General features: G+C 43.1%; 1 protein-coding gene across 1 annotated transcript; it reads right to left on the bottom strand.

Annotated features, from left to right (window-relative positions):
* Positions 1-1,471: 1,471 nt before the first annotated feature.
* On the bottom strand, positions 1,472-22,380 carry SYNM (synemin). Its single transcript, XM_041418971.1, has 4 exons — positions 21,502-22,380; positions 15,983-16,107; positions 10,250-10,320; positions 1,472-8,744 (listed from the first exon to the last, which is right to left on the bottom strand). The coding sequence occupies exons 1-4, from the start codon at positions 22,285-22,287 to the stop codon at positions 5,107-5,109; spliced, it is 4,620 nt and encodes a 1,539-aa protein (XP_041274905.1). The 5' UTR covers positions 22,288-22,380; the 3' UTR covers positions 1,472-5,106.
* Positions 22,381-23,154: the final 774 nt, after the last annotated feature.

The raw sequence follows: 23,154 nt of genomic DNA, 5'->3' as shown, positions 1-23,154 counted from the left end.
ATAAGGAAGAGGAAAATAGAAATTTCAGCAGGTCAGAAGCATTTTGGTTACAGTGTATTGCTTTTCCTATCAGGTTTATAAAATGTGAAGCAAATTCTATCTAGTATTAGGGTTCAGCATCTCTTAACTTTCTCACCTGGAAAAACTTTACCAAGCAGGTTTGATTCCAGCAGTAAATTCCTGCCACACCAGTCTCACATTCTGAATTGGAAATGGAAATCAAAACCAATACCAGTAGTTTGGGATAACTCAATAGCTGGAGATAACATCTTTCAAAACCCAGAGTTTCTCCCAGCTGAAGAAAAACTTTGCTCATTAGACAGGTTGCTTGTTATTTTGTTGGCTGCAGAGATACATCAGGAAAAAGAGTTTTACCTTTTAAACTATTTAAATTTGGAGTATGAACAAACAGCTTTTATTTTCCTTTAATATTAAACTGTCCCTTTTAGAATAATGAGACATCCCCGTATTTTCAATGCATCTTTAAAAAGTTATCACAACTGACATGTGTATCAAAACCAGGAAACTGAAATTGTGATGTACTGAAAACCAACCCATTTTGAGTGCCATTCCTCACTGCTCAGAGAAACACCTCAAGTTTCAGAGAAATCAGATCTTTACCATTGAGAGTTTTAACAGCAATACTGATTCACTTAATAGAACTTGAAAACATACTTTTTCTGACAGAGGCCATTTCCAGTGGAAACTATTTTGCTGATCACTTAACCATCTTGAGATTATGCTGTGATTTAGACAGTACTTTCCTATACTTTCTTCCCTGTTTTGCAATATGTGGAGAATGTGTGCTTTTTTCTCAGTGGATTAAAAATGGAGGATCTCTTTAGAAAGTCTCACTCTTTCACACAAACTCTCATTCTGACCCATTTGTTTAATTAAGAGAAAACTGCGTTAAAGGTATGAATATTTTCTTTGTAAATCAATTGCAAGGCTAAAGAGAAAAAGGAACTTCACAGTACACTGAGGGGTACCATCCCAATATATATATGTGTGTGTGTGTGTGTATATATATATATATACATGCACACATTATTTTCTATTGAAGATTTAAATGGGTGTAAAACAGTTTTCTTTACCAGAAAAGGGTAAAAGTTAAGACATACCTTGGTCAAGTGCCAGGCTCCAAGGACAATTATGATGCTGACAGCTCGGGGAATTCCACCTTCTGCGCTGCTTTATACTCTGCCTCTGCCACTGCCTGTGGCACTCCACAACCACTGCTGGTCCCCAGGTGCTGTGAGCAGTTGGAATAAGGAATATGCCATGCTCTGCCATCATTTCTATTATCAGCCTGAAAGAGGTGAATCTTTGCTGGAATTAAAAATTAGGTTCATTCTTTGAATCAAAATTAGCCCAGCCTGAGGGCAAGGTAAGTACAGACATTAAGTCCTTCTTCTTGGACAGTGCAGCCTTAAAAACATCAGACAGAGAAGAAGAAAGAGAAACATCTGCATTGATTTTCATTGTTTAATACTCAAGAGTGAAAAAGTGTAAAATCACAAAGCTTATACCACCACAAAAAAAAACGCAGTTTCATTGCAAATGACCAGAACACAAGCTGCCTGCAAAGTTTCACACAGCTGACATCAACAAACCCAGGTTCAACATTCTGACCGTCTTTTGAAACACCTGCTGTTCACAAACACCAGCAGCACAGAGCTCTCGCTATCTCACACATCCTTCTTTATCTTCTATGCTCCATTTGCTTCCTAGACCAGTGGTTCACACATTTGAAGAAACAGTGCCCCACTTCTGATCTGTATCAGCATAGAAACACGTAGTTTTCACCCGCCCCAAAATGCTAATTATATTTGAAAAGCGTTTTGTTTAATCCAAACTCAGCGGTAAAGTTTTTATTTCTATTAAATAAAAAGCATAATATGAGTAAGCTTCAGAAGTGCATGCTGACTGAGGGTGTGTCACCAATCTGCTCAGCCACAGGATCTAATTCCCATGCAGAAAGTGATCACCTTGGGTGAGTTAGTACAGCAGGGAGTAGGTTGTGTTTGCTCTCATTAGTACTTCATGGACCTCCAGCCCCCATTCTGCACATGCAGCCACGAGGTGTGCTGGATATGACTGTCCACCTAAATACACTCTCTTGTCTGAAGGTAGAATTATCCAAAGTTACCACTATGTCTAAATGTCTCAGGTTAATAAGAACTAAGTGGAAAATGGGTTGCTTATATTAAAACCTTTTTAAAACTTAAACTTTTATATGTGAGGCAACTTTGTTTTCACAGCCTTTTTTAATGCAAAGGAACTGTGCCTGAAATGTTAAAATCTTTTTAATGTCATGCTAATGCACATTTCCAGTTCTCTACAATAACCCAGCTTCCCAATAATTGATTAAAATCCTGCTCTTAAATAGAAATAAAGTTCACTGAACGAATTTTTCCTCCAGACTATCAAAAACAGAAACATATCTTGGCATAACCTACTGCATCTGACAGTGATGTGCAAAGGAATTTCTGAAGAGCTGTTGTTGCCTCAGTGGAAGCAACACTGATTTTTAATTTTTTTAAATCCTTCAATGCTAAGGGCATTGCTACATTTTATGAGTCACTTGCTCCTCACTGGTTTATTCCCTCACCTTACATTATAATCCTCTCAGCAGGTGAAGATGAACAGAACAGTTTTGGCATCACTGTTCCCAAGGAGCACCTGAATCTGTCCAAGATTCCACAATGTAACAATAAATGGGCTTGGCATTGTAAGTAGCTAAATATATTTTCTGCAGATATTCTTGTGTCTGCTTTACAGAGAATGGTAAGTCTTGAATAAAATTTCAAGAAAACTTACACTCATTATTTTTACCTCTGTTGCTTACTACAGACCTGACTTCTTCCTTCATGCAGTTATTTGATACTTGAAGTACAGAATCTGATTACTGGCAGCATGGCATCTAGCTGGAAAATTCTGGCTTATACATGATTATTAAACACGGAGATGTTGCCACCTTTAAAATCATACAATCAACTAAGGAAACAAAAATATAGGATGAGATTAGAAATATTATAATAATTAACATCCTATTTATAAATGGAAGCACAAGATCTTTTCTGAGCATATAATAATTTTGAAAAAAATATTATCTATTGCACAGTGAACAGTATAAATAAGCTTAGATTACATGTCTTTAGTGCTTCTACACAACTCAGTTTCCTATTCATTTTCCAGCTGTTGGTGACTTCCAATTTCAACAAATGATTCCAGACAAAATGAGGAAAACATTCAGAAAATTTTGCAGTGCAGACAAACCTCACGAGTTAATCTTTGGAACATTAATAGCTTTGTACAGTTTCAAACTTAGTAAAATAAGGCACACGTGGATTAAACTGTCCTATATCTGGAAGAGCAGGATACATCAGTCAGCACGGAGCTTCTCAGCTTTGCATTTACATTCATAGTATAAAGCAGCAGTCAGCTTTGAGAAATCTACTTCTGTTAATAGTAAGGAATCTGAAAAGTGACTAGTCATGCCAGACTAAGATAGTCTAACTGGAGCCTAAGATGGATCAGCACACACAAAACTAGGCTTACATAACCACAGGAAAAAGATCTGGGAGTCAGCACCGGCCGGGCTGGCGCTGCTCAGCCGCCCCGAGCCAGGTGTGTCTGCTCTGCAGAGGTGGGCACAGTGAGTGTGTGCTTGTGTTTGTGAGCGTGTGTGTGCAGAAATAGCAGCTTCTCACCTCTGTTTGTTACTTCCATACGTGCCCAGTATGGTATTTCTTACCCCAGTGACAATATTTTGGCTGCTATTTTTGTTACTGCCAGCACCGCCCAGGTCAGGCCAGCCAGTGGTGCTGTGCTGGCTTCCCAGCTGAACTTATAAAGTCACTGAATTATAAAGTGAAATTATGTCCTTCATTCAACCAATGTGCAATCCAAGTGAAATTAGCTTATTTGCCAACGATTTAAGTAGAAGGCAACTTTGGCCTGAGGCACGTGTTACATTCAGAGGGAAAAAAAGGAAGAAAAAGAAATTCAAATCTCAGGTTGGGTTTGCAGGGGGAGTGATTGAAAAGGACATCTTGTTTGTAAACAAAGGATTATCTGGGAATGAGCTGACACACAATGATCATAAGTGTCATCAATGTCATTTGTAAAAGTTTCCTTCAAACAGGACACATATCAGCTAATTTCACTGTGTTAGGAAATTAGGCACTATGTAATCATGTTTGACACTTCACACTTGCCTTTAGCAATACCTAGTATCAGGTAACCCATAAATTGCAAAGTAAGTTGAGGTTACTAATGTACACAGCCACTGAATCTGTAAGGAGTTCTCCTTACCTCAGTGGGAACACTATCCAGTCTAGTTTTTAAATTTGTTTTCTTTTTAGAGATATTAAATATACTACTGTCTAACCATACAATCCACTATTTCTCACCTGGGATTCTGTGAGAAATTCTTACCTCAGTGTTACCTCTTTCTTTTTTGCACTGCATTCAAGCTATACAAATAATGTCACTTTTGTCAATTCTTGCTATGCTTAGTTTGATCCTACAGGATCATATTTAATTTTATAGCTGTAATAACTGTCTCTTATAAAGTATTCATTAGGTATTGCATATAACTACACAGAAATGGAACTGAAAATCAGCTACTACCACTCATTAGTCTCATATTCTGTTAAATTTGTGGTTAGTAGCTTGAGATTCAAATAGAATTGCATAGTAATATTGTAGTAACCAAGTACAATACAGTATTAAGAAAAAAATCATTTGAAAAGTCCTATTCAAGCACATATTCAATAGCTGATGTGCTATAAAACAAACAGAAAAACCCAGAATCCTCTGAATTCCCCAGTAGCAAATTTCTGTTTCTATGGGTGGAAAAATCTGAAAATATTAGACACAGAACTCTGAGGAAAAAATATTAATAGCATGATCTCTCCCAAAAATAAAATTTCTAATAAAATAAAATGTGCTGAATAGTGGCTTAAATTCAATACTTCTCAGTCCACCATTAATAATCGAAATAGTTTGAGTGTTTCCCCATCCCTTTTTTCTCTTTAAAAAAAAGGATAATAAAAAATACGTATAAACAAGCCGCTACTTAGGCTTCATCCCAGAGTCCTTTCAGAACCACTGTCCATCATTATCATTCTCCTCATCATCTTCCTCCTCATGGTCCAGGTAGAGAAAGGCGACTTTCTTCCCTTCAGAAGTATCCGACCTTTGGTCGACTGTTCTTTGCACCTGCACAGTTTGATCAAAAAATGACTGTTCCACCACCTTTCCACCCTGATCTTGGGAAAAACTGGAGAGAACGTAGCCACTTCTTGTGCCTTCATTTCCTGCAAGCTGGTCGCTTTCAACCATGACCTGTGGCTGCCCAGCAGGAGGCTCTTGCTGGCTGGACACCAACCTTGCCCCTTGATATTCTCCACTCTTCACGGCAGATACTCCACCCAGATTGGAAACATCCATTTGGAAAGTGTACGCTGTTTCCCTGGAGCCTACTTTAATATGCTTCACAGAGCTGCTGCTCTCAGATGACTCTGCTATTTGTGAAAGATCTTCCACCATTCCAGCAATGGGTCCTGAGAAGATGATTTCCTCAGCGTGAGTTCCTGCAGGACTTATTTTAACATGCCTGAAAGCTCTTGAGCCTCCTGAAAGGGTCTGGTCTTCCAGTTCAGTGATTTCTGTGTGCTCAGAGGCAGGACCCTGGTAGATGATCTCTTCAGCTGTCATAAATCCCTGGGGACCCATCTGGATTTGTCTGACTGAACTTTCTGCCTGTGAGAAGTCCCTCGTGCTGCTGACCTCCACTTTACCGGAGATGGGTCCTTCAAAGATAACGTGCTCAGTGTGAACCTCTTTTGGGCCCAGCCTGAAGTGCCTCATTGATCTGCTGACATCCACAGCCCCTTCAGCCTGGGAAAGGCCATCTGAGCTATTGAGTGCCAGGGAGTCCGAACCCGACCCCTCAAAAGAGACTTCTTCAGTCACTTGCCTTGATCCTACTGTGACACGTCTTGTGGTCCTGCTGAAGTCTGTTGAGACCTTCTGAGAAAGATTTCCAGAATCCATCTCTTCTACAACTGTAGTAACAGGGCCTGTAAAAATTACTTGTTCTGTGGTTTGGATTTCATTGGGGCCCAGTTTAAAGTGCTTCACAGATTGGCTGAATTCTGACAGCCCCTCTCTCTGAACAAGATCTTCTGTAGCACTGAGCTCCAGCGTTTCAGAACCAGGCCCTTCATACAGGACCTGCTCAAACCTCTGGACTTCTGCTGGGCCAACCCTGACACGCCTCTGGGACTTGGTCTCGTCAGCTGATTGTGATGAGTGAGAGGCCTCTCCATAATCTGCAGTTTCCGAAATGGGACCGTCATAAACCACCCTTTCAGTGGTGTGATAGCCAGTGCCACCACTCCGCCTCGTCGTGGATGAGCTGTAGATCTCTTGGTCAGCAAAAGGAGTGTATTTGTCACTATGGGAAGAAACTTCTACACTGCTATCTGAGCTCTCTTTCTTCAGGGAGTGCATTGTTGCCTTCTCCTTCTCGCTTTTGATTACTTCACCAAGTTGATCTACATCAAATTCATCAGTATTAAGGGTCTGGGACAGATTAACTTCAGCGACAATGGTCACTGAGCCTCCCTCCTCCTTCTGATCAACTTTTTTGATATCAAATGCCAAGTTACTAGCATCCACTTTGTTGTCTTTTGTTATTGCAGAGAGCTCCTCTTTCACACTTTCTGGGAGACTGCCCCCCAGCTGCTCCAAAGCTTCCTTCAATTGATGTTTAGGGTCCTTCGTTTCCTTGGATAAAAGCCCTTTTATTGAAGTCTGAAATTCATGGGGAATTTTAATTTCTTTTTCAATAACAATGGATTCAACATGGGATCTTTCACCTTCAGGATGCTCTTTTAAAATATGGGCACTCGCTTCCTCCCCCACCACTTTATAGGTTTCTTCTGGAGACCTCGCACCTTCCTCTCTCTTACTTTGTGTGCCTTGCAAAAATTCATCTTGCCAAGAATATTTAATAGTTGATTCTTCTTCAATGTGAATTTGCCCATATATTGAGTCATCATCTTTTTCATTAATAATAGGATGCTCATCAGGAACAGATACAAAATATTTCTGTTCAATAGGTGAGTCATCTTCCTCTGTTACTTCTTCCACGTGAGTGAAGCTCTCATGGCGTGGCTTCTTCTTTTTGACATCTTCATATGTGAAGGTGATGTTTTGTTCCTCTTCACCATAACGCCTCTCCCTCTCAGGGAATGAATCCTCCACTTCTTCAACTTGGAAAGGTGTTGAAAAATCAGTCCTTTCTTCAGTGGTGTAATCCAGTGGCTCCTCTACAATCTCCACATTCACAGACACGTTCTTTCCGCTCTCGCTTTCTTTCAGGCCGTGATGGACAATATCTTCTATCTCCTCTTTGGAAGGAGTTCCCTCAATGCCCTCTCGAATCACTTTTCTAACATCCTGGTTTGATAGATGCCCTAAGTCACCTTCATCAGAAATAGCTATGTCTCCTTGAACTTGAGACTGCACTGTGAACTCAGTCTTTAATTTCCCTTCATCTTCTTGCTCTTTCTTATCAAAATAGGTCACTTTGGTGTCTGTTGACATCTGTGAACTAGAAGAGCGTGTGAAACTTTTAAGAATGTCAGCAACAATATTCTCTGCTATGTTTTCAGTTGGCAGAGTTCCCTTTCTGTGGCTCTCATCCCTGATTTGCTCTTGACCTTCCAGACTGGACTCTGCTTCTGAAATCCTCAAATGGTGAGTTTCAGCAGACTGAGTTACATGTTCATCTGTTTCTCTTCCTATGGAAGTTTTAACACCTTGTACCCTTATTTCTTTATTTCTCTGAGGCTCTTTGTCAGGAGCAGGCCTTTCAATACTGATTGGTACCTCAATGACGTCTTTGCTTCTTGATTCAGAGGTCACAGTTGCATCTTTTTTGGTTGCTTCACTTTTCAAAGTTCTTGCAGTAGACATATCACTCCCTGTTAGCTTCTGGCTAACCTCCTCACGGATATATTTTTTCTGCTCAGTCTTCCTCCCAAAATCGACAGTTTCTTCTATAAGGGATTTCTCATCAGTTTTCTTTTTCTCATCCTTTGTTTGTTTCTGCAGCTTATCTTTTTCTTTCAGCAGAGATGTCTTCTCATCAGTTGGTTTGCTGTCTCCTCTTTTGTCTTTTAGTGTGGTCCGAGTTTCAATTATAGTTTCCTCATATCTAGTTGGTTTTGCATTGGTAATCAGCTCATAAGCTGGAAATCTAGTGAAGCCTGGTTTACTTCTTTCAGCATCAGGCTTGTGGTCCTTGTCTGATCTTTCAGCATGTGTTGATTCTTTCGAAAAAGATACTGTGGATGAAGTTGTAACTTCTGTTTTCTTCCTTTCTGGAATCCTCTTTTGCTGCATTTCAGTGCTTCTCCAGCTACTGTAGTCTGGAGTAAACGTTCTTAGTTCTTTGTGGTCTGTTACAATCCTTTCATCCTTTGTGACAGTCGTTGAAGGGCGATATGTTGAACCAAGCAGGTCCCTTCCAAAAGTTCTTCCCCCTGTTGTTGTGTGTGATCCAGCCTGTGTGGAGTGGGCTGAGTAATGTGCAGAGCTGCTCATATTTGTCACAGGCATTCTGTGCCTCGTGTCAGTGATCCTGGCACCTGGTGAAGCTTTACTTCTATTTCTTTCTTGATAAGTAGAGTAAATATCAGTGTAGTTATAGGAAGTGTTTATAATATCTGCAAAGAGAGAACAGGTGACCAAGAATTAAAATAATGGTTTGTATCTAAAATACCATCAAATACAGAGCATCAACTACAAAAACATGCACTATGTTTTTTGAAAGAAGTAATATCTTCATTTTCATTTTCATTTGTAAAGGCATTCCTGTAGGTTTTGCTTGTTAATTAAGTCTGTGCATAAATTACATTAAAGCTGAAAGCAAAGCTTTTTCTCAAGTTGCAAGATCTTGCTAATTTTACCTGTTGTGCACCACTGGCTATTGTGGCATTTACTGAGGAATAACACTTTTTGTATTTATACCAATGTTCATTTACAACTTCATATTAAATAATGTATGTTAATATCACAGGCTGCGTTTTTTGTTTCATTAGCCTAAGTGGCCTGAAGTTTCTTAGTTCCTATTGACATTCAATGGCACACCTGCCACCACATACTAGAAACTGCAAACACAAACACAACCCTTCACAGCCACACAGTAAAGCACAACAAGGGAGAGAAACAAAGAACCTTTTAGGCTCTATCTACAGAAACCCATACAATGTGCCAGGAATATCTGACAATTAAGACCAACCAGTACTGCACCACTCACATCCCTCACTCCTGAAAAGCTACCACATCTCCTCTGACTTTTGGTAGTGCCTCCTGTATTATTTCTGTAATTCCTTCCCTGTTCTGTGAATATGCTGAGCATTGTCTGCAGAAGTTCTGGCTAGTCCAGATCCAAGCTCTGCTGTCCAGATGCAGGCACAGTGCTCACAATTTAACAGCACAGGCAGATCTCTGTGAGCATTTTAGCCTGAGCCTCTTGCATTTCCTGCTACACACACAGCCTTCAAATGTCTTCTGGGACTACAGCAATGACCCCACATTGCTAAACTCCTGAGTATTATCCAGATTAATTCTGTTATTAATTGCAATGGCCACAGCAGTCACAGTGAAGGTCCATCTTATTTAAAATCCTGTTTGCAGGGACCAAGAGTAGATACACAGGGAAGAGTATAAGAACAGGGCAAGTAAATAGTGATACTTCCCTTGTATACTCTCACAGCCTCCAGAGATTTGCAGCTCCTAAGATAGAAATAGTATCTTTATGTTTAGTAAGTCTTTGATTTGTCTTTCATTACTCTGCTAAAATATCTCTTTAACCCCATGTGAACTTTTTAACACTCACAGTGCCTCAGGATGATGAACTCCGTGTTTTTAACTACATGTGCTGTTAAACACCTCTTGCTATATACTTCAGAACTCTCTTAAGACCTATGGGCGTCCAAAAGTTCTTGAGAGCTACAAAACATCACTCCCTACATTCTCCACTCAAGCCATGATTTTATAAAGTATCTCATATAGAAGGGCAATATGCTGATTTAAAATATTAACACTCAAAACTAATTTAATATTCGCATTGCAACACACCCATAAAAATATACATCAGGAACACTATAACATAATAACTTCCAGTTATACTTAATTCAAAATTAATTTTTTAATATTCATATTTTACCTTCAGACAGTTTCCCTGCAAGCTCTTCTCTCCATATAATCCACGGCTTGCTCTCCCCTTCTAACAAAGCTCTGCAAAACACAAAGGGCATTTCATTACAATACTGGGAACAATAAGCATTATATTTTACATTTAGAAGTCTTAGAAATTGAAACAATTATCCTGTAGTTGCCACATTCCACTGTCCCAGGTTGGTCCAAGCCCCTTCCAACCTGGAACACTTCCAGGGATGAGGCAGCCACAGCCTCTCTGGGCAAGATGTTTCATAAGAAAACACAAAAATAAAAAAAAAATACAGCAACCTTCATGTTTGTAAAAGAGTAGTAAAGGTGGTGCTGAAGTGTGGGGTGAGGGAACTGTTACAGGAGGATTTGCAAGTTCTATCATTTTCAAATGAAAAATGAAGGAAAGTATAACTTCTACTGTCAAGCACAGTGCTGAAGGAAACAATTTACAGTGTTAAATTAACTATTCTTGGTTCCTATTCCATTGGAAATCAGCACAACACATTTCACAAGAAAGGAGTAGGGAAATTCTGTGTCAGAAACTGTTTGGTTTCCTTTAATGCCCTCTCTGTCTGTCCCTGTCCCTTTTGGCAGCGACACTCCAAGAGCTCCCACACTTCCAGGAAGTGCAGGTGCAGCAGCCTGGAAATGCCACATCAGGGTCATTCCCTGTGCAGGGCAATGTCACAGTCAGCACAGGAACCTGGGTGGGTTTATGCTGTTTCTACCAGCCAGTTGCAGCATTTCTGGGTTTGGGAATGCCAGATGTTCTGCACTGATAAGACACAGCTGCAACATCAAAGCTGGCAAGAGTAAGGCTGGAGGACTGTGATAGCCAAGGCTTCTGACTCCCTGGGCAGGAGCTGAAAGCCACTTAGGACTGGGGTACAAACACCTCTGCTGGACATTTATGTCAAAACTAACAAAGCAGGTGTTTTAAGCATCACCTGTATATTTCACACTTCCTGTGACTGATGGCTTTGGCACTAGCACAATATCATTAGCAAGGTTTTCTTAGCCTTGATGGATTTGTCTAGATCCAGAAGAAAAGCTGGGTTAGAACTACCTAAAACAGGCTCAGATGGGCATCTTTCCTTCTATTTTGTGAGTTGAAAAAACCCACAGTAAAAGCAATTTATCTTTCTCCAAGCTGGGAGAAGCTTCAGAGGAATTAGATCCCTTCAACACATGTAATGCCCCCAAGACCAAACATCTGATCTGATGAAGCCAATGAGTGCCAAACAAATTTCTCTGACAGACCTGCCAGAGAAGCTGGTGGTGACGCTGCAGAAACACATCCAGGAGCTGGCAGTGAAAGCGTTAACCATGACGAAGGAAAGCAGGAATGTGGGGAGTTTGACTAAGGATTTCTGGCTGCTGTTAAAACAACAGTTGTTCAGTTGCTGCAGCAACCTATGAAGTCACTAAAAATAAGTTCCAGGAGGTAACTGTATATGGCAAAGGGCAGCAGCCCACAGAAAAGCTGGATCTGAAGTATTACTACTGAAAGTGAAAGGCAAAGCTTCCTGAAATCTCTGTAAAACTGGACACAGAATCAGTATTTTACTGGGCACTTCATCATATGCATGACCTCACGCTTATCAGAAAACCAAGAAAATATTAAACTGAGCTTGGCTTACTAAACTGGCACAAGAAAGGGCAGTGTACTGTACTGAGCCAGCAAACTCAGCTTGTGCTGCTCAGCTTCACCACAGCTTGAGTTTATGCAAGTCATTTTGATTCTCTATTCCTCTGCATCCTTTCCTAATAACAGCCTCTTGGTGGTAAAGTCTGCTTTTAATCTTAAACTGCCCAAAGAATTAATTTCAACTGTATGAACTTTTAAGCACTCGTAGTAATAATAAAAAAAAAACCCACTGCCCCAAGCAGTAGTCTTCTAAAAAAAATAACGAGGTCAGCTACTTCCTGGAAATCAGGCTCCAAATGACAAATACTCCCTTTTTGCTAACACTTAAATTAAGTGTTACCAGAAAATAATCCAACTGCACCGTTAGCTCATCTCATTATTAATGTCATTTATCTAAAGTTAGCAGGGACATGCTCGTCAGCCTGTGCTGGATGACAACAGAAACAACCAGTCCATGAGAGCAGGAGGAGGAGATAAAGTGGTTGGGGTGGGGAGAGAGAACAAAAGGATGTAGTGAAAATTTTACTATGGGCATTTGGGATAGTAATGACTTCATTTCAAGTACAGAAACCCAAAATCTCAGATGGGGCAGTTGGCCAGCAAGCCAAAAAAACTCATCCTCTCTAACCTGGATATTTGCTAAGAAGTTACAAAAAAATCCCAGCTCTCCAGGAAGGGGGATCAAGGCCATTCCACATCCTTTTTCCATCCTCCCAGGATGGGAGGACAAGGAGTGTGAAGAACAGCAGGTAACTGCATGTTAAATTCCCCAGGTGTTGAAAACTCAGTGTTGTTCTCAAAATAAAACCCATACAGGAGTAGAGCCTAGTGGATGGAACAAGTTATGAAGGAGAAGTAAGGAGACTGACTGAAAAAGCTGTGGTGAGTAGCTCAGAGGAGCTTAATGCTGGTGATGATTCTGTGAGAGGAAGGCATGGAAAGGGTCAGAAGTGTTGATGGAGGAACACAAGTCCAAGTTCACCTGGCAAGTGTGTTCAGAGATCCTAACAATGACCATGGAAATAAAAAAGAAAAAAGGTGTGTAGCCTTTGGTGCTTCAGAATGCAGGGTGGTAACCTGAACAGAACACTTATATGACACTGGAATTTCAAAGTGAAATATTTCACCCTTGAACAACATATTTTAGAGAGGACAAAAAAGCTCCTGAACCTACTGGTACAGGCTCTGGGCAGCCTCTGCTATGTGAAGAGAAGTTTCTGCTAGCTAAGAAGAAAGGCCTGAGAGTAATTCAGATTCTAGGCAGGTTTTCCATCTCCTTTTAAAATCAAGAGTTTTACAGGGTGACTAATTCACCACTTCTCTCTGGAAATAAAACCTAAGCATAGTTAAGTAGCTGTGGTTTTGAAGGATTCCAAGGACACAGAACAAAACTGTGAGACACTTGGTAAACATTTACTTCAACAGTGAGAAAAGGGCTTAGGAATGAATATTCCCATGAGGTGTAACTCCACAAAGCCACATATTTCTCTTCCTGAGTGAATCTCGGCTCCCAGAGCAGGAAGGGTGAGCAGAGTCGGAGAGGAAATCCACTTGGACCTTAAGGAAGGGTGTTCCTTGCCACAGTGATCCTTCTTCCCACTCCAGGAGCAGTGGTGACTAATGGAAAGACCTGACCTTGTAACAGAACTGAAGGAGTTGTGAAACAAAGAGAAAACACAGGGTGGGAGGTAAAAAGAAGGCTCCAAGACCAGCTACAACACCCTTAACCTATAGGGCCAGGAGGAAAGGAAATGCCAGGGCCTTGGTGGGAAGCTCTCCATGGAAAGTTCAGGATGTTGGACTGAGTGTGAATAGGTGCCTTTTGTTTCCAGTATGCATAAGCCAGGGTACATGCCAGCATCCTCTGTGAAAAGCAGCTGAAGCTGTCTTCACATGCCCTTTTTTTCACAGGTAAAAAGACCTGGGAGAGGAACAGGATTTGAAAAAGCACATGAGGGAGCTGTCCAGAATTCTCCTACTTGACCTTACTGACTGGGTGCCCTCCCACAGCAGGGTTGATAGAGACACACAAGAAGGAAGGAACTATTTTCTTTCATAAAAGGAGAAAAAGAAGAGGAATAGGTAAAACTGCATAAATGCAAAACCACAAAACAATAGTTTTTCAGCTTCTGATATTTTAAAATAATTTTGTTTGCTGGCATTTGCATGTTTTTTATCTGTAGCAAGGCCCATTCTCCTGTTCTCATCTCATCTTCAGTGGGCAGATGCTCACTTTTCCTCTCACATCTGCCTTGCCAAGGCCATCAGTGACCCAAGCTGCATTCACATCCACCAGATGAAGAAACCCTACAGATTAAGGAGCTTCTTAACTGGACAACAAACACACTGCAGGTGATGCTGAATTGTTCTCCTTTCATTAACCAGGGCAGGGAATCCTTAGACAAACCAATAATGCTCAGATAACTCTGGAGAAATTCCAGAATTTCATGGGCTTACAAGATTTTCAAACAACTGAATATCTGGGCATTATCATTCCTAGTTCTGGATGAATACTAATCATCAAAACAACTCTGATAATTCTGTTATTGTGACAGTGCTAATCCTGTTTTGCAGACGAATAAACCAAGGGAGAAAGTTTAACAACAGCAGTGAAAGTCAACAACAGAGCTGGGATTAAATTCAGAAGAATCATGTTTTTCAGCAAAGTTAACAGAATTAACACACACAGATAAGGATCACAACTGGCTACCACTTCCACAGTAATGCTCCAGACACTACTGGCTTTCCAAGGATCACAGGGATCCCACTTCACCGACAAACATCAAGCAACATACTGCTGCTTATCAAGTGACTGCAGATTACTTGTTCCCCACTGTTTGTGATTTTATCTCATCCAGAAACCAGCCTTGGTTTGTGCCTCCTTGCACTCATTCTCAAGCCTTAAACAGAGCCTTAGTGCTCTTTCATGAAGACATTCTTGCTCACTACTCCTTATCAAGCCCCTCAGAAGTTATTTCAGGTTTCTCGTGTTTTCAGTTATGCAACTGAAATTAAATTTCAAATGCATCAGTGGATTGATAGTCCACACACCTCACCCATAACTCAGCTGGTGCTATCTTTATCCAGACTTACTGGCTCACACTCAGGACACAGATTAATGCTTCAGGACACAGAAGCACATATTGTATTTAACTGGAAATACCCCATCTATTTACACTGGTTGAATATTAATAATGCACCCAGTGTAGACAAGGTAATGTCAGAGGCAGTCTCCTCAAAAAAATAGAGAAGTAGCCTGACATTAAATTTTTGCAAATTATCCCTTTGCTCAATAAGAATTGCACATCTCTCTGTATTTGAAGATCAGTATCTCGATGAAATTTATGAAAAATATTGTGCTGTTTGTAGAAAAAACACATCATCTTTACAAGAAGGAAGGACCTTCCTCCAGTTCATCAGTTTTGGGTTATTTAGGATTTTTTTCATTCCAAATCAGTTTTGTGCCATGTACATAGTGATTCTTGGCTTTTCAACCCCACAACTACTTTGTGGCTAGAGAGAGGTACAGTCCTGAAGATTCATTAGCAGAGATGTTGTTTGCTCTTATCTCACACTTGATCTAAACATGTTTTCATAACAAATCAAGGATGGAGAAAGCCAGGACTTAATCAAACAGACTTTTCTCTTGTCTTCCCACTATCCTACAACTGCAACAAGGATGTGGAACTCACAGCTCACAACAGTGCTGCAGGTTGTCACTAATCAACATATTTAAACAAAGAAATGTGCTATGTAAGTTGATGGCAACTACATAACCTCAAGTTTTATTGATTTCAATTTAGGGATATTGTCTCCTCAGCTTGTAACCAAATATTGCCCCAAAAATCCCCATCAATCTGATATCCACTTGACCAGGACTAAGAAGGTTTCTTCCATACCACCATATTTGTACCAAGTTAATGGGATTCCTATGAATTGTATCAGCTTTAGAGCCTTGAGACTCCCAAAGTCACTGTTTATATTTTAAATGCTGGAAAGGCGATGAATGGGACTCCCACATCTATAAAAAGGGATTTAAATTATCCTCTGTCTACACAATAGTGTGACCACAAATCTTACCTGTAGGTTTCAATTTCAAGGATGAGGCCTGCTTTCACCTGCAGGAGTTCTTGGTAGTCCCTCAGGTAATCTGTGATTGACATGGTCAGGAACTGCTTTTCTTCTTCCAAGGCGTCAATTATTCTCTGAACAGAAACAAATTATTTTTAGTTTTGAAAGAACATAAAAATCTGTACATTTCAATGCCTTAAAACATGAAATTTTTAATTAAAAAAAAACTGATACACAAATACATCAATGCTCTATGCTTCAAAAACCAGAAGAAATGAGCTCCATGACCTCCCCATATAACAAGCTGAAATAAATTGTTCCTGAAGCAAGTTTTATGCCAAGTTCATTTTATTCCTTATTAAGCTGGATAAATTATTTCAGTTAAACCCATTCAGATGCCCTGTGCAAAAGTTATTATGCAAACATAGCAAGGAAGATACACTTCTTTATAAGATTTATATGTGACTAATTTGGCCATTTTAAGACATGCTTAAATCACACTGGAGATCAGAAATTTCAGCAATTGTTTTGCCATGAAAGCCTTATTTCAGTTCCAGTATTTTCAGTTCCACAGATGTTTTGGAATTAGAGCATCTGAAGACACTCACAGGGCCCACAAGGTAAAAGATGAACCTCCAGGGGTTCCTTCAAGTTCTCTACAGGATTTCGTTGCCTGCTTTGAGGCCCACCCAGCTCTGTCCTAACTGCTGCTCAGAAGATGGATACAAGATTGCTCATTTTCATCTCAATAGCCATATATGACCTTATGCAACACAAATAAATATAAAAGGTTATATATATATATATATACACTAAATGGCAGAAGGAAGAAAAGAGTAGAAAGTGCTTTAATCACTGCTGTTACCTCTCACATGAAGGGTGAATTGTCATTTATATATATATTTTTTTTTTTGTACCAAATCTAACCTTGCTAACTAATATGCTATAGATTGCACTTTGTTCTGGGGGCTGGGAAGACAAATTAAATATCAACAAAGGCCCAATTCAATTCTGTTCACACCACTCTGCACTATGCAGGAGCTCTGAAATGTCATTTACAGAGCAAAACCTCATACACATGTACAACACTGAACAGGAATTCACAACTGTGTGTTTTAGATTTCATCCTGAAAACTGCTTTGCAACCAAACTGGAAAATCAAAGCACTGATGGTTTAGTTTTAAAAAATTCAAAATATATCACTTATAGGCAGCAAGTGCTCCAGTATCACAGTATGAGCAATAGCATAAAAATGAAGATACAGCAGGGGACTCTGCTGCTAATGCCAGCATGATGTGCTAGGCTGAAGTAAGAACTAAGAATATAAAGTGCTGGCATGTCAAACATTAATAGTTTTGGGTTTTTTTAAGTAAAACTAAAAAGAAAGCTCTATGAAGGAAGCTGCCTATATTTGCCTTTACACGTGGGTACAGTTCTCTATATAACATAAATTTCCTTCTTCATTTGCCTTTGCAGCTCTTGCTAAAGGATTACACTGATGTTTCCCTTGACATGACAACCCCTGCCTACAGTCTTCAGTGTACTTAAAATTCCCTTTTTATGGCAGAAGACAAATCATATCTACATATCTGAAAGAGCACCACAAACCCCCAACAGCCTTCTGCTGGAGGCACCATCCCGTGGCCAGGCAGACCTTCAGCAGCTCTGAGGTAACAATCCTGCTCAAGAACAGCACAGACACAATGGAAAATCCCGAGGGGAGAAGGGAAGAAAAGCACAAGTGCTGCTTTTAAAAGGAAAAGGATACACAGCAAGAATGGCCAGGGCACAACAGAACCAGGAGTCAGCAGAAGGTGCAGAAGAAAACCAATCCCTAAGAGCTCTGATACAAAAGTGAAATGATTCAGATGTTTCTTGCCTCTATGATTAAACACAGAATAACCTATACATGTGCATGCATTCCTCAAAAAGAGCTTTAAATGTTGCAGTCCCAGGAAAATCCATACAGGAAATTTCTACGCTGGACTACAGAGTGTGGGGAGCTCTCAAAGACAGGGGCTGTTCAAACCTATCTGAGAACACAGGAGCTTCAGTCCCTCACCCCCAAGTTCTCCAGTCTGGGTTTGAAAAGCCACCTGGATTGTGCCCATGGGGCTGCAGAGCACTGGGGATACAAGAGCTGGAGTTAATGATTACCATAAGGGGCCACATAACCCAGCCAGCTGTGCAGTAGCTCCAAAGGAATTAATTCCTCTACAGACTGGGTGGCAGACAGCCAGACACCCAGCCCTCCATCACTGATGCTCAAACATAAAGCAGAAGACAACTGGTCTCAAGTGCTGTCTCCTAGCACACCAAAAAACACAAAAACCAATCCATCAAAGTCCAGGAGACTGCGAGCCAACAAATCCATTTTGCAAAAGGTAACCTCTACTTGGCAGATCTGGTGTTTTCTTCACACAGGACTCTCTTGGAAAGATCTGCTTCCCAGCCACATCAATCACAGCCCCCAAATCCCAGTGATGTGCTGCTAGGACTAAGTGAAGGAATAGAAACTGCTTTCTCACCCTTCATGTGTTCCTTTCCAGGCAGCACTGGGAAATTTTAGAAGGGCAGCAGAGGGGAAAGAATTTACTTGGGTTGTCCAAGCTGTACCTACTGAGGGAATAGAGGATTCCAGGCCCCAGCCCTTTCCATCTGGAACTATTTACTGATCCCACAGCTCATTCATGGCTCAGCAGGGGAGGAACTCACCCTGCACTTGGCTGGCTCCAAACTGGTGCACAGAGAAAGGCACATGACATATCGACACTAAAGGTGCATTTGACAAGATGTTTTCTCCTTCTCTTGAGCTCACAGCACTGACACAGGAACTGATCCTAAACCCACTCTTATCAGTGAAAAATACCTGCCTCGTCTCAGAGCAGCAGGATGGGCCATGGATGGTTTTACATCCAAATAATTCAGGGCTCTCAAACCACCGGGAGTTTTTGCATCAGTATTCTCATGGCACACAGCTGAAATTATGGAAGGAAGAGAGCCTTACTGAGTTCATCCCTTTAGCACTCAGGACCAGTGAAAATTTTCCAGTGTATGATTTACTGCCTGCCTGGTTCAGCTACATTATAACTCCAAATACTTTTTTCTATTTAACACTGCTGAAAGCTTCAGTGAGGATAAGGGCAGTTCAGGAGGCAAAGATGAACATATAAGGCAACTGGATGATATATGGAAAATATGAATAAATCTAATTGCCATTGCAGCTGCAATGAACAATAATAACTTGACTTTAATCTGTACATACATATCATTTCTACATGACACTCTACAATAAATAAGCATGGAATTGATGCTTTTTAAAGAGTAGTTTAAAACCCATGCTGAACATACTTCAACCAGTAAGAGAAATGAGTGAGAAAAAAAAAAGCTTTGATCCCAAGAATGAAACCTGAAACAGCTGCTCCTACGCATTCCGTAATTTTGCTTCCTGGATGTGAGCAAAAGATTTTATTTCTCATGTACAGGAGACTGGCAACTGCAAAAAGGCCTTTCTCATTAAAACCCAAACATAAGACCATTCACAATTAATAAACTCTATGACATATTTGAATATACATCTAGATAATAATTTCTGGTGGAAATGGTCAGATATTTTCAACACTCTTTTTTCTTCTTCTTTTATCACTAAGATTTGAAACAACTTTTCCTGTAAAATCTAAAGATGCCATATGTTCATGAGAGTAACAGAGAAGTCTATGATGTTGGTGTCAAAATAACAATCTGTTTTGGAGCATTGCATCAGGACCATTCAAGGGCATCCATTGATTTTGATTATTTGACTTCTGCAATAGATTGCTGTAATCTACAACGGGTTTTCCCAGTTGCTCTTTCAAAGAAAATTCTTTAAAAATACAACCAGATACAGAGAAAACTGGTTTAAAAACACCTCGCTGAGCTGAAAAAGTTAAATAAAAGCCATTCTCACTGGCTTTAGAAGAAAAACTTGTGGCATGGACAGCAAGCCACACAAAATGCTCTCTTTACTCCATATTTAGAGGTTTTCAGTTTGAGCAATGATGACTTTCATTATAAACCCCTAACAAAAATATAGACAGCAAGAAGGCCATGTTTTGGAAATTTAAGAAATTTTAAATATAAAATGGAAAAAATGAAGAGGTTTATTTCTTCTTTAAATTTTCAGCAGGTTTTGCCTGTTGGATAGATTTAATTAATGAGGGATTTACAAATGTCATCTTCTACAGCTTTGGGAATGTTTACATATGTGACTGTCAGAATGAATTGTCCTGTCAAAAACGGAAAAAAGAAATATTTAAAAGTTAAGAGCCTTTCCCATTACTTCTTACATACCTAATCTGTCTCAGTTCACAGCATCTGCAAACTATGCAGCTTCCAAACAATCCAGCAGAGTACAAAAACCAGACACGCACACAGCAACAGGTCCCAGTCCCCTGCCAGCTGCCAGCATCTCCATAATCTGCACAAAGCTGGGCAAACACGGGGTTCAGGCACACACCGAGCTCCAGCAGGGTGTTAATAAAGGGTCTAACAATGAACAAAAGAAATGTTGCCCTCAGGAAATGGATGGATGGGCTGCATGATCTAATGAACGGATACTGATCCTCCCACGCACAGGGGATCGCACACCACAGCGAACATCATCATCCTGACAGCAAACAAACCCTCAGCTGCAGGGCTGTAACCCTGTTTGACACCACCAACATCCACCTCCAGCATCTTCTTGCCTTCACACAAACTTTTCTTAACTACACTGGGGACCACAAGCTTTTCCTGAGGCTCAAAGCGCACTGGAATGGGTGTAAAACAGAAAGAAATTCCAGATTATTTCTCTGATGGGGACAGGCCACCCTCAAGCCTCAGGGTTCATTTGCTCCCAGGGACTGCTCCGCGTCCCAAGCACTCCTGCCAAGCCTGCCAGGAGCCCTGGCATGCCCGTGTGCCCGCTCCATGCTCCTGGCCACCTGCCGAGGGCAGGTTGGGAAGGGAGCACCTGTCACCAGGATGATGTCCTCAGGGTCACTGTCTCCTTTGTCAGTCACACCCTTCGTGCCCAGCTCTCCCCAAACCCCCGTGGGAGTCCTCCAAGGGACTCCCTGCCCACACAGAGATGGGCTCAGCAGCGAGAGGCTCCTGCTGGGCCACCTCCTCTTGCAGCCTGGGGAAATCCCACTGCCAGGAGGAAAAGTGAGCCTGGACCATCTCCTCTTGCAGCCTGGGGAAATCCCACTGCCAGGAGGAAAAGTGAGCCTGGACCATCTCCTCTTGCAGCCTGGGGAAATCCCACTGCCAGGAGGAAAAGTGAGCCTGGACCATCTCCTCCTGCAGCCTGGGGAAATCCCACTGCCAGGAGGAAAAGTGAACCTGGACCACTCCGAGTCATAGAGGCTTTGGAGCTCCCTGAGCAGAGCGAGGAGGAAGGACAGGGAAGCGGGGCTCACATCGCGCCACGGACCAGAACTGAAAGGAAAACTCGAGTGACAGGAGTGTCAGGGGAAGCGGGAGAGTCCCGAAGCCCGTGTGCCACCCACCTGGTACTCCTCCAGCTCGGCGCCGTGGCGGTCCTGCAGGGCCAGCATCTCCTGCTCCAGCCGCTCCCGCAGCGCGCACAGCTCCTGGCCCTGGCGGTGCAGATCCTCCAGGTGCTGCCGGCACTGCCGGCTCTCCTCCCGCAGCAGCTCCAGGTTCTCCCGGTTGCGCTGCGCCTCCTGCTCCTGCAGCACCTGGATCTGCTCCTGGTAGCGCAGCAGGGTCTCCCGGCAGCTCTGGTTGAGCAGCATCTCGTAGGTCTCCTCCAGCTCCTCCAGGCTCAGCCCGGCCAAGGGGGGCGGCAAGGCGGCCAGGTTGAGCCGCAGCTCCCGCATCTCCACCGCCTCCCGCCGCTGCCGCTCCGCCATGTGCCCGTGCTCGGCCTGCAGCTCCAGCAGCAGCTCCTCCAGGGCCACGCACTCGCCCCGCAGCCGCTCCAGCAGCGCTCGCTGCCCGGCCAGCTCGGGCTCCAGGCGCCGCCGCATGCCCAGCACCTCCGCGCCCAGCGCCCGCAGCTCCTCCAGCTCCCGCCGCAGCCCGTCCCGCTCCAGCTCCGCTTCCAGCTTCGCCCGGCTCAGCTCCTCCAGCTGCATCCGCAGCCAGGCCAGCTCCTGCTCGGGCACCTGGAGCCCGATCAGCTCCTGCTCCCGCAGCTCCGCCAGCTCCCGCGCCAGAAAGCGGTTCTCCTCCTCCAGCTCCCGCACGCGGGTCACGAAGACCCGCAGGCGGGAGTTGAGCTCCTGCAGCTCCCTCTTCTCGTCCCATCCCGGTTCCCAGCGCCGCCACATCTTGCCGGGCCGCGGGGTCGGGGCACGGTGGCCCCGGGGCTGCGGGCGCTGCGGCGGGAGCTGCGGGCAGTGCGCGGCACCGGGACGGGCCCCGCCCCTCGGCCCCGGCCCTCAGGCCAGGCCCCGCCCCCGGACACTCGGCCCCGCCCCTAGCCCCGCCCTCTGCACCGCGGCGCCCCCTGCCGGGCTCATGGCGGCTCCCGCGAAATTCCTGCGCGGGGCCGAGCCCGGCTTAAGGGGCAGAGCACGGCCTAAGGATCAGAGCACGGCTTAAGGAGCAGAGCACGGCTTAAGGAGCAGGGCCCCGTTTAAGGAGCAGGGCCCGGTTTAAGGAGCAGAGCCCGGCTTAAGGAGCAGAGCCCGGTTTAAGGAGCAGAGCCCGGCTTAAGGAGCAGAGCCCGGTTTAAGGAGCAGGGCCCCGTTTAAGGAGCAGGGCCCGGTTTAAGGAGCAGAGCCTGGCTTAAGGAGCAGAGCCCGGTTTACAGAGACGAGCATGGCTTAAGGAGCGGGGCCCGGTTTAAGGAGCAGAGCACGGCCTAAGGAGCAGGACCCGGTTTAAGGAGCCAAGTCCTGCTCGGGGAGCAAAGCCTCGTTCAGAGAGCAAAGCCCTTCTAAAGGAGCAAAGCCAGGCTCGGGAAGCAAAGCTGAGCTCAGGGAGCTGAGTGCCGCTCAGGGAGCAAGGCCAGGCTTGGGAGGTAAAGTCAAGCTCAGGGAGCCAGTCCTGCTCGGAGAGCAAGGCCCTGTTTAGTCAGGAGCCCAGCTGTGCTTAGGGAGTTCCCACGTTGCTGTCCTGATCCCCTTTCCTCGGCATTCCCGTTCTCCTCCCTGCTGGCACCGCAGTGTTGGGGCTCATCCTGCGCTCCACAG

Source organism: Onychostruthus taczanowskii, unplaced genomic scaffold (genome assembly GCF_017590055.1).
Source record: "Onychostruthus taczanowskii isolate IOZ18803 unplaced genomic scaffold, ASM1759005v1 scaffold6, whole genome shotgun sequence".
Taxonomy (NCBI): Eukaryota; Metazoa; Chordata; class Aves; order Passeriformes; family Passeridae; genus Onychostruthus; species Onychostruthus taczanowskii.
The sequence above is the reverse complement of the archived record's forward strand: the minus strand, read 5'-3'. Positions and strand labels throughout refer to the sequence as shown.